Source organism: Gasterosteus aculeatus, chromosome 6, assembly GCF_964276395.1.
Source record: "Gasterosteus aculeatus chromosome 6, fGasAcu3.hap1.1, whole genome shotgun sequence".
Classification (NCBI taxonomy): domain Eukaryota; kingdom Metazoa; phylum Chordata; class Actinopteri; order Perciformes; family Gasterosteidae; genus Gasterosteus; species Gasterosteus aculeatus.
In genome coordinates this window covers 13,196,271-13,207,632 of record NC_135693.1, presented here as the reverse complement: position 1 = coordinate 13,207,632, position 11,362 = coordinate 13,196,271, and the positions used below count along the sequence as shown (strand labels likewise).

Below are 11,362 nucleotides of genomic sequence, written 5' to 3'. Positions count from 1 at the left end.
CGCTGTAGTAAGTGAAGGTGTGTTTTGCCACAGAAGGGAAACTGCTGCGGGTGACTGAGTACAGTGGATCAATCAGAAGCAGCGTGTGAGCACACAGACTTGTCAGCAGCACACGCAATAGAATTTGAAGTCAGCGATATTCTGTGGATTGATAGTTTATTGTTCCTCGCATACCAAAGCAAATGCTAGTAACAATTTTTACATTCATGATTCAATAATCAAAGTGGTGAGTCAAAACCATTGCATCGCATTTAATGTCCAAAGGCAAAGCAGTTTGTCATCAGAAGAATCATGCTCTCCTCTTTATAACGGTCACACAAGAGAAACGACCGCCTGCTTCTTTGCTTGGCTCAGTTCATTCTTGGAATTAGCAATCAGCAGTCGTTAAGCCATTCTCTATTTTTAGCGTTGCTATCCCTGATAATTGCCTGCCAACTGACTCACGGTGGAAATGTATATCCTCCCTTTTTTTAAAAACTTTTTCTCTCACTTTTTCTCTGCCTGGCTACTGTCCACCTTCTCATTCTTCTCTTGCAAATCTGTTATTCTCTCTGAACCTTCAGACAACTCTGATACCTGAGCCTGGCTGCTCTTTGCTATACCCAGATGCAGCGCAATGATTTCTGAATTGTCTGTTGTCTGGTCCCTTGTCTCGTTCCCGCCGTCGGGCTTCTGATCCGCCGCTTCAGGAAGACTTTTCACATCGGATTTAAAAGACGCTTCGTCTTGATTCTTATTGCTGCCCTCTTGAACGCCTTTTGCTACCGTATCCTCAGTTTGCACAGCGTCAGATTTACTGATTCCCTTTGTGTCTGCATGACTTCTTTCCTTTTCCTTCCTCTTGGATGTTGCACTTGAGGATACTTGAGCTTTTTCTGAGATCTGGTCTGTCTTTACAGACAGAGTGCTCTCTGTCTCTTCTGTGAAATCTGCCGTTTTCTCCGCTGTCTCTGAAGCACGAACCTCATCTTGCACTTGAATAGTGCCGCGCTCTGCAGTTGTGTCTGGTCCTTGAGACACTTTGGAAAAGGTCTCGTCATCAGGTTTGTTCATTTGAGCTGAGATGAAACCCTCTTTCTCTGAGTCTGCTTTTTTTAAATCGGTTTCTTTCAAAGGTTTATCCTCCGCAGGTGTGACCATTGTCACTGCAGCTTCGTTCGCTTCTGCGTTCTCGGCTACTCTTTGATGCGGCTCATTTTCTTCGTGATCAAGGCTCTCACTTAATAAAACTAAATTCACTCCTGATGCTACTTGATTCTGCTCACTATCAGGCACCTGCTCACCTTCTTCCTCTCCATTGTCTTTATTATCGTTCTCTTCCTCACTGCCCCCTTTCTCTCTCTTGCTACACACCTGCTGATCTTTTTCCGCCTCTGTATCCTCTGATCCGGTCTCCTCAAATTCTGACATCTCAATTTCCCTGGTGGTCTCAGTTATGATCTCCTCCACGAACTTGTACCGGGGCTCAGCCCGCCTGGGCGGGCCTCCCGGCCGGCTGAGGCAGGGCAGGGTGTAGACGGGGGACTGGTGATAGATGTACGGAAGGGACACGTGGGTGTCCGGCATCATCGACAGCCGAGCCTCCTCACCGCAGAGAAGTTTCCTGCAAGGTAGCAGACATGGAGATTAATCTTGATTTAATATTGTGCACATGCAGAGGTGATACTGAATTTATTTTAATCGTCTTTAATGACATATTTGAGATGGTATCTTTAAATATACAGTCTTTGAGGTATCAGCACAACGTACCTGTAGGACATTATTTCCACATCCAAAGCGATCTTCACATTCAACAGGTCGTGGTATTCCCGCAGGTAACCAGACATGTCAAATTTGCAATTGATGAGCTCATTTTCAAGGTCTTTGATTGCGTTCTGCAACGAGGGAGGGGACAACATGAGTTATCATTGGAACACTAAACTGAAGTTATTAGATGGAGAGAGAAAAAGAAAACAGCTCAACCTGGTAATGAATCATTTCTTCCTCGTGGCGGTCCTCGAGCTCATGCAGTTGTTTCTCCAGCGCTTCCTGGGTGCCTTTAGCGCAGTCCAGTTCCACGTCCTTGGCCTGCAGGTTCCTCCTGTTCTCCTGAATCTCCCGCTGGGTCGCTTTTAACGCCGCTCTCTTGCTCTCAGCCGCTTCCGTTAATCTCGCAAACTGCGATTTGAAACTTTCTCCCATCTGCTGGACGCCGGACACGGTTTGACTTTCCAGCTGTGCCCGGAGGTCCCGCAGTGCCGCAGTGACACCAGGGTCTCCCAACTCCAGCTCCTTCACGGTCACTTGCGCATTCTGGATTTGGTCAAACATCTCGCACACCTCGGCCTCGTGGTTCTCCTTCAGGAAGTGGATTTCCTCCACCAGAGCCTGCGCTTTCTTGTCCAGCTGGAGTTTCGCGCGATACGCGTCGTCGATGTCCCTCTTGAGGACCACAATGTCGCTCTCTGCCTCCGATCGGCCGCGCGCCTCCCGTTCACGTTGTCCTCGCAAGGTGAACACGTCTTCCTCCAAATGCCGGTGCTCGAGTTCGATCCGGTGCTTCTGATGGGTGATATCGCGAACCAGCTGTCTCAATCTCCCGACCTCCGCTCCGTACTCCTCCTCGAACATGGAGGCGGGCTTGGCTTTCCCTCTGATCTCCCCAATTTCTCTCTCCAGCAGGTGATTCTGGTGCTCCAGGCGGTGCACCTTCTCGATGAATCCCGCCAGGCGGTCGTTCAAGCCGCGCATCAATTCTTTGTCGTCTCGCTTCCCGGGCGTCGGGCCGGTCGCGGTCGAGTTCCTGCCCGAGGGCACGACACCGGATCCCGGACGTTTCGGCCCGCATTGTAGACCTCGAGTGGTTCCGTGACGGGAGAACTGTCTGCTCGCCATGCTGTGACGCGGGCTGTGCGAGTGAATCTGCGGTGCAGTGATGCGGTCTCTCTTTTTTAAAGCCGTCGCCATGTGCTCCGTGTGCAGGACGGAGCTGTCCGCGGTGCTGAAAAGGTGTCTCATCAGCTGGCGGTTTAATGAGCGCTAACTCTGCGTTCTGTCGCAGTCAGGTGGACTGTTGATGTCGGTCCCAAAAAATAAAACCCAATTCTCTGTGCATTATTAGTGTAACAATTCATAATTTCAATCCCTGGTAGATCAGAGCGTTTAACTTGACTCCATATAATATAAATCCCCGTTATCTCCGAACTAACCTGCTAGAAGATGCATCTTAATGGTATGAATCCAAAAGAGAAGCCTGAGAGTAATTGGGTTTGAATATTTATTTTTAGTGGTAGCATGTAGCCTATAGGAATAACGTTGAAAGACTTTTGAACAGAAATATTATTATATATTATATTATATGTGGCTTATTTCTTTACACCCGTTCTATTAAAGATTTTTTTCTTTCCTTATTTTTCTGGTAAAAACACAATCTTACCATTAACCCCACAATCTTTTATAGACTAATAGACTTGAATGATGTCCTTGTTTGTGCTCATATCTACTTTATTATATAAGACATGGAGTCTTGCCTGCCATCAGTTAGTTCTAGAACAATGTTTCACGTTTCAGCAAGTTTGACCATTTTAAACACATTAATAGAAAAAAAATATATTATGTAGAAATACATTTAAGTAACTTGGCAAGCTTTATTTATGGATGAGCTATGTTTATCTGAGTAAGTGAAGCTTATTTAAAATAGGTATTTTGGCTTTGCATAATAGTATTTTGATGTTAGAGCTGTTCCAGTGTAATGGCTGCAAATAGAACCTTTTTATATAACCGCATAAGACAAATCTCATGTTTCATGTTTGGTTTCAAAGACATCCTCTGTTTTATGTTAATTTGTATCCTCGAGCCAAAGCACTTTGGCAGGTATTGATTTTGGAATGATGTCATTTTGACAGCTACAATTTTTTTCTCATTCATAGCTCTTTAATGAATGCTGTCCTGGTAAAAACATTAAACACAGAGACTAAGTTGTAAAGTTTTATAATGCTGTGAAAAAGAAATTCAGCAGAGTATGGTTGCAGTTAAAGAATACAGAAGACGATGTATTTATGTATGTTTAATACCAAAGCCAAAGCAACAACATGACATATTTAACATTTTCAACACCACAGGATTTTAGCGTTTAATGCAAATGGTCAGCCCGTCGCCCACCATGAGCATGCTCAGATCAATCCTCTGGTCGTTATGTAGCTTCTTATTGAGGGCATCGAGAGCCTGGGAGGTGAGGTCATTGGGAGCAGGGTTCACGACCTTCCCACTCCACAGCACCTTTCCAATAGAATAACGACAGTGTCGTTTTATTATCTTCTGTCAATTCAAGCTGTACACCTGTCGCTACCACAACGTTTCAGATCCTGCTTGTGAGACGTGGATACTTACATTGTCAATTGCAATGATGCCCCCCGTTCGTATGAGCTCGAGGGACTTCTCGTAGTATCTGTCATAGTTGAACTTATCAGCATCGATGAACACAAAGTCATATGTTCCGGCTTCCCCGGCTGCTATCAGTTCATCTGATGAAACCGAGATGAAAGTCAAGATACAAAAAGGACTCTCCGTCTTTGTGAGAACTTGTGCGATTTCTCAAAGCACTTACTCAGTGTCTTCATGGCTATTTCGTGGCGTACATCTATCCTATCTTCAACTCCAGCCTAGAGAAAAGGTTCAACTGCATGAGAGATGGGCGGGGATCTTAATTTGTCTTTTAAAGACCCTGTAAGGGAAAACTAAAACAGGAATTGATTTTGCATCTCAATTTGAAACAGTTGCCTGAGCAGACACTTTTTTTTGACTCTCCAGCCGACAGGGGAGAGTAAAATAGGGTAGATGTACAGAGTGCTGTCCACCGCACAATTCTGCTCTGACGGAAGCTAAAATCAATCTTACTGCCAAATGTAAATGTTACACAAGGGCTGGGTTGGGTAATGCTACATGTACTGAGAAAAGATTTTCATGTACAAATGCAACTTGTTACAGTATTCTCTCGCAACTGTGTCATGCTGTTCAATAAGACACTTGCTCACCTCTTTAAAAAACGGCTTGGCAATGTCCACATAAGTGTCTTCTATTTCACAAGCTACAACTCTTCCGTTCTGTGACATGGCCAAAGCCATGCTCAGTGCGTTGTACCCTGTGTACATCCCTGCAGGAAAAAAAACATGTTTGATATACACTAAATAATCACTTTTCTTATATGGAAGCAAAGGAAAGACATGCAACCGAACTTCGAATTTCTTAAAACCGTACTGCTGAAATATGCACAGCGCTAAATTAAAATCAGGGAAAAACAATGTTAATATGGTTTAAAAATGTAAAATTCCCATTCATTTTGTGTACTTTCAAAATCTTTTGAAGGTGTCTGCTTTAGACAGGTGAGACTAATTATTATTGATGGGAATGTCAATTATTGATTAACCTTGCTTAAATTCAATCGGTCATTTTTTGACATAACATGTTATTGGTTAAGATTCTGAAATTTAATATGAAAAAATCAAACTTAAAAATAAAATGAGCCAGACTTGAATCAACCACATCCGTCCTGGCAGTTATAATTGGTTTGATGGTTTTCAGTGGGAAAACATGTTTTTATGATGCAAACGTCATTTTATTTTGAAAATTCAATGCAGTATTCTGCTGCGGTGTAAGTTCACAGTATCATGACACTTTTTGCTTAGTCTTCTTTTTGATCTCACATAATCTTACCAATTTCAATAGCTTTGGTGGCATTTATCAGTCTGATGAGATTTGCCATGAACTGGGCTTGTTCACTGGCAACCATCATTATGTTCCATCGGTCTTCAAGAGTTCTCTGAAAAGATAAAGATAAAAAATTCCCACATTATATTCTCTTATATAATGAATGGAATAGATCACTGCAATCAGCTGCGAGATAATTTTAAATGTATTGTTTGGTAGAAAATAATAGAATTCAGATGGGACATAAAATAGAACTGAAAATGGGAAAAAATAAGTGTCAAAAAAATCCCCCAGTTCTAAAGTTGAATCCAAAGTTTAGCAACAGCTTCAAAGCCACAATCAACCAGCTGGTGCCTCGTCAGCATGTTGATAATTGTTAGCAGGCGCCTCTCTGAAAGGTTAACATTTAAAGATATTGACTATCCTGATGACGAATATTCACACAAAAAACAAGAATTACAATAAAAAAAGGATGAGACACTGGTTCATGTTGGTTCTCTTACCAGTCTGAGTTTGGTGAGAACAGGATGCTCCCTCAGTGAGTTGTTAACAACGTACTGCAGCACAGTGTTGTTCTTCCCTCCGCTGTGGCTCTTCCCTGAAAAGGCAGACGCTCCCACGCCTGAACGACCAGAAAGAGAACGCCATCAGCCACTGGGTTACCAATGCAATGGATCTCTGTCAACATGACACACAAAAAACCTCATATCCTACCTGTTAGTACTACAGCAAAACAAATCATGTTGATCCCTTTAGCCATTTTCAATCTTTTTTTTGTCTGGGTTTTGTTAAAGAAAGGTTGAGCAGCTTCAGGGTAAATCCACTGAATCTCTCAGCCAGTCCTATTTGTACTGTCCTATCTGTTTGTTTTGCTTAACCTTTTTAGTGGGAGTCTCAACTTATCGATTTTGTTTAGGTATATTGCGCAATTAAGAAGGTTTCGGTAAAAAGCAGCATATGTTTGTATCAAGATGTTAGTCTTAACATATTACTTTTAAAGAAAATACAATATTAAATCACTGCAAACTAAGTACCAAGAAAAAGGCCTATTTTTATTTTAATGAGTTTGCTCTTTTTGACATCCTGAAGCTTGGACACTCGAAATAGATCCGTCAGATAACGTTTAGTTCAAACAAGCACTAGTTGTTCAAGTTCTGCCTGAATGAACACTCTTACTCAACACTGTGAATCACTGCAAGTCATTTGTAAAATTGGAAAACTTTGTATTTCACAAGATGACATCCTCTGTGCAAATTCTGATGTGAGTAAAAGTATTAGAGTATCCAAGAGAGTCCAGCCACTCTTGAATGAACCTTTAGTAAACAGAACTATCCCAAATGTATATTTGACTCTTTACAGTCCAATTGCTGAGGCTATCTCAGTTAAAAGTTGTATACAATACTGCCTCTTAGTGGTGGAAAAGGGTTTATTCCTTTATTTTCTAGTTCAATCAATAGTTCTTTTACAGTATCTTTGCCCACTTGATTTCTTTGTAATCAAATGTTCTTGCTTTATTCTGAAAGGTTGTGGCATTCAACAGCAAAGCATAGCAAGAAAAAAAGATTACAATCTGTTTCAAAAGTCATATGATCCCTGTGGCCCCAAACATCACAGTTGTTTGTGAGTGTTCAAGAAGCAAAGATGAAGTTGTTATTTATTTTAAAAAAAGCTTAGTAATAGTGTAAAAAGTGGTGAAATTAAATTTTAGTTTACTTTTTTGTACTAACTTCCCATTTGTTAGTGCTTTCATTATTTCCGGTGTCACCTGTAAAAGTACATTAGGTCCCAGAGGCAAGAAGAGGCTTTAAAGTGAGACTGACTGGTAGCATTACGTGGCTGGTGTTGGCTAGCAGACAGATGCTGCTCTGTGACTGACATCCATTAATTAGTGCACTTATTAGTGTATTCTCTGCAGCACCGTCCATTTATGGTGCTAGCTATGCTCTCATAGACACTGCTTACGTTTGATATATATAGAAACTGGACACACAGCTGCAGAGCGAGAGGTCAACATGGACACTTTAGCCTGTCAGTGCCAGCGAAGTGAGTGCAGCAGCTATACTTTCATGCAACATCATACAATCATTTCAACAGCTTAGAAACGCAACTATCAGTGTTACACAATTTTAAAAACCCTTCTTCTTAAGAATTGGATTTTTTTTTTAATGCTTTACAAGGAAGTATGTATCAACTTTGATTTTCCAAAAGAGAGACAAACACTTTCTTTGTGCTCATCTGTAAAGTAGGTTTAATGAGCACAGTGTTTCGTAGAGCAGTGGTGGAGTGTTTCCACGAGCCACACTTCAGATCACGTCTCCTCACAACTTCAAAACGGGAACAGGGGAAGACGGTAGCCAGGGTTCTTCAAAAAGGGATTTTGGGGACGTGAGTGGGACGTGAGGGCTCTCCAAGGACCCAGAGCTTCCTCTGTCTTTCCCCCAATTAAGAATGCACCAATACAAACAAAAACAACGCCGGCAACAAAGCACCCGTCAATTAAATGAGCGGAGACACGAACTGTCTTTAAAAGATAGTGTTTAAGTCGTGACGAAGAAAATAAAAAGGGGGGGGGGTTCTCAGCGTCGCCACACACTTCTGTTTTCCGACCCCCCCTCTCTCTCTCTCTCTCTCTCTCTCTCCCCAGCTGCTTCAGGCCTCTGCTCATGTGACGCTAATTGTTTCTGCTACTTGTGCCAAGTACCTACTCTTCCCCAGCACATTCTACAGACAGGCCCTGGTCCCTCAGCTGCTTTTTGTGTCTGTTTAAGGAATGAAAAAATGTGTGCTGCCATCTGCAACGAGCGCACCCCTGCCCCCCCTCACTCCCCCCCTCACTCCCCCCCTCACTCCCCCCCTGGCCGTGACTGTCAGAGTGCCACAATGATACACATTCACACACACACACACACACACACACACACACACACACACACACACACACACACACACACACACACTCTCTCGGAGGTGGAAGGAAGAAAAAAAAAGTATGTGGTAGAGAAACAAGAAAACAAAACTGACACATACAACTGCTAATATGAAAAGAAATAATTCAAGAGGTTCCTGTTTTGATGCATTTAGCGCCGGAGAGGAAATACACTGTACTTCTTTAAAAAAAAAAAACTGCAGAGAAGAAATATATATGTGGTTGATTTAAAACCAGGTCTGTCTGGCGTGTATTTTGTTTTCAAGCATTACCTAGAGGGAACAAAACTCCTGCTCCTAACTCCTACCCCCCCCACAAAAATAAATATGAAAACTGTTCAAACTGCTTTCCAGTGTCCTTTGTGGTTCAGTACCTAAAGGTGACCAGCAAGTGGCAGTGTTGTTTAACCCACGGCACTTTCCACGTTCCGAGGCTGGTGGCACAAAAGAGAGGCGGGCCTTCCCACCGCTGTCTGAGGAGTCATATCACTTTCCTCGTGTTGAATTGACCCGTGACACCATCACAGACTACAGAGAGCGACACACGTTGACGCGCTTGTAACGTCACATGGCTGTTACATCCTCTGTTTGTTTGCGACGGGGAGGCTGCTTGTGATGCACTCCAATAACAGCAGTCAGTTTGGCACCGTCTCAGCGGGCAGATAAGCGCGCGTGAATATTAAGTGACGCTAATCACAACAGAGAGACCGACGTCAAAACGACTGACAGACGTTTCTCGGCATTCAATTGACATCCTCAGACGTGTCCTCTATTTGACAGCAGCGTCTCCCGACATGACAGGCCTGTTTAAAAGCTTTCCGGAGGAGGCTCGCGCAACGTGCACAGGCACCGGCGCGCCCCATTTGAGATGCATTGACACTGATTTTGCTCAAACTGGGCCACTGTGCTGCTGTGCAAGACCCTAAACGAGTGTTTCACATGCACAAACATGCACACAAAGAGCATCAGTTTATGTAGGCCACTTGGAGGGTTGCAGAATATAGATGAGGATGTAGCACAATATTCCCGGCGAACTGCTTTTCAATCACGGAAATCTGGATTTATCGCTGCGGTATTAAACTAGAAAGTACTTTGAAGCATGAACGTTGAGGATAAGTCATTCAATTCATTATCATCCTCTCTTTGTGTATCCGAGCCGCACCGAACAAAACAGAGGATCTGCTTCAGGGAGAAAAAAAAAACGGAAATAAATGGCAGGTGTGGTTGTTTGACTTTCAAATCACCCAGGCATCTTTTCTATTAACCTGGCGTGTAAATAAATACATAATTCAATTGCCATGGAGTCACACAATACGTTGACAGTCCTCCAAAAGATCAAACAGGCTGCTTCAGGGCACGTGAGCCACACTGAAGAAATCGTGGCTATATGAAAGGTGTTGACACCGCGAGCAAAGCCACAAGAAGAGACAAACGTCGTATCCCCAGAAACAATTACCGGGTGAGCCACCGGTTCTTAAGCCAGCAGGTCTGCCAGCCACAGCGTTGTGTACACAGCAGAGCTGCTCCCACATCACCTCACAGTGGCTGTCAGTCAGTTTCACAGGAAAAAAACGCTTCGCCTTTGTAGCAGTGCTGAATACTTAGATTTAATATCATATTTACTTACATATAACTGCCCTATTTCCCTTCAACAACCTACTTTCCTCTGATGTTATGTGCGCTGAAAGTCACATTTATATTGCGCCCCCCCCCCACAGAGACAAACTCAATCTTTGCCTCAGTTTGTGTCCAGAGTCACTTCATCCTCCCTTCCTATTAGTCTCACTCTCATCTGACTGCCGTGTCCCATTGTGATCGCACTCGAGGCGCTAATGGTAATTTTATAACCCCGACCAATTTGCCGTGGCAATCAGACTCGCTTAATTGAGTTGATTAGGAGCCCTCAGTCTGAGATGACCCCCTCCGGACTTGGGAAAAGGGAACAGAGGGAGACGCAGGGTGCGGTTGCAGGGATGGCCGCTTTCTTCAGGCATCCCGTCAGTGTGCAGGAGACACATGGGATATGACTGTTTGGAGGCATAAGCAGACACATGTGTGTGTGTGTGTGTGTGTGTGTGTGTGTGTGTGAGACAATTCTCCATGTGTGGGTTGTTGGGAGATGGCGTGTTGGGAGAACAGGCCTTCAGGGGGGTGTAAGGGAGCAGTGGGACAGTGGCGCTGACGGGGGAAGGGGGGCTTTGAAATCACAACACTGCCTCCGTAATAGACCCGGACGCAGACCACATCTGAAGTTAATCCAATCAGGGAGAAGCACGGCGCTCCCAAACGCTCAAGACACACAAACATAAGGTCAAGAGCAGCTTGTATTAGCGCGATGATGTCAGGGAGAAGTGGTGCAGTTAATTGACTTTCACCATGTTTAAGGGGCCGAGAGAGACGGAGAGACGGAGGAAAGCGGAAGGTTTGCAGCAGGTCCATGAACGAAAGATGTAAATTGAAGGCTCAATGAGTGGGTGCGTTATTAGCTGCTTGAAATCCACATTTCAGAGTGATTTTGACCATTAATCTCCGGCTCAGAGCAGTCGGTTACTCTTTTGCTTGTGACCCTTTAATGCAAACCAATCCCGTTTACATCCAGGCCTCATGAATAATACTGTGCATCAAACCCTAATACTCTAATTGCTACAGTTTTGTCTATCTTTTTTTTTTTTAAGTGTCAAACGTTGGGTCAGATTTGCTGTGTACTTATTCTTTGGTAATGTAGTTCTAGGTCTAAATAGAACTTTAGAAT

At 43.6% G+C, this 11,362-nt stretch overlaps 2 protein-coding genes across 2 annotated transcripts; both read right to left on the bottom strand.

The window, feature by feature from the left end:
- Window positions 1-142: 142 nt before the first annotated feature.
- Window positions 143-3,068, bottom strand: LOC120820658 (neurofilament light polypeptide). Its single transcript, XM_040178683.2, has 3 exons — window positions 1,963-3,068; window positions 1,750-1,874; window positions 143-1,603 (listed from the first exon to the last, which is right to left on the bottom strand). The coding sequence occupies exons 1-3, from the start codon at window positions 2,995-2,997 to the stop codon at window positions 487-489; spliced, it is 2,277 nt and encodes a 758-aa protein (XP_040034617.2). The 5' UTR covers window positions 2,998-3,068; the 3' UTR covers window positions 143-486.
- A 964-nt stretch (window positions 3,069-4,032) lies between these two features.
- Window positions 4,033-6,542, bottom strand: comtd1a (catechol-O-methyltransferase domain containing 1a). The gene is made up of 7 exons (XM_040178686.2): window positions 6,400-6,542; window positions 6,189-6,307; window positions 5,692-5,797; window positions 5,013-5,131; window positions 4,586-4,640; window positions 4,369-4,502; window positions 4,033-4,257 (listed from the first exon to the last, which is right to left on the bottom strand). The coding sequence occupies exons 1-7, from the start codon at window positions 6,443-6,445 to the stop codon at window positions 4,105-4,107; spliced, it is 732 nt and encodes a 243-aa protein (XP_040034620.2). The 5' UTR covers window positions 6,446-6,542; the 3' UTR covers window positions 4,033-4,104.
- Window positions 6,543-11,362: the final 4,820 nt, after the last annotated feature.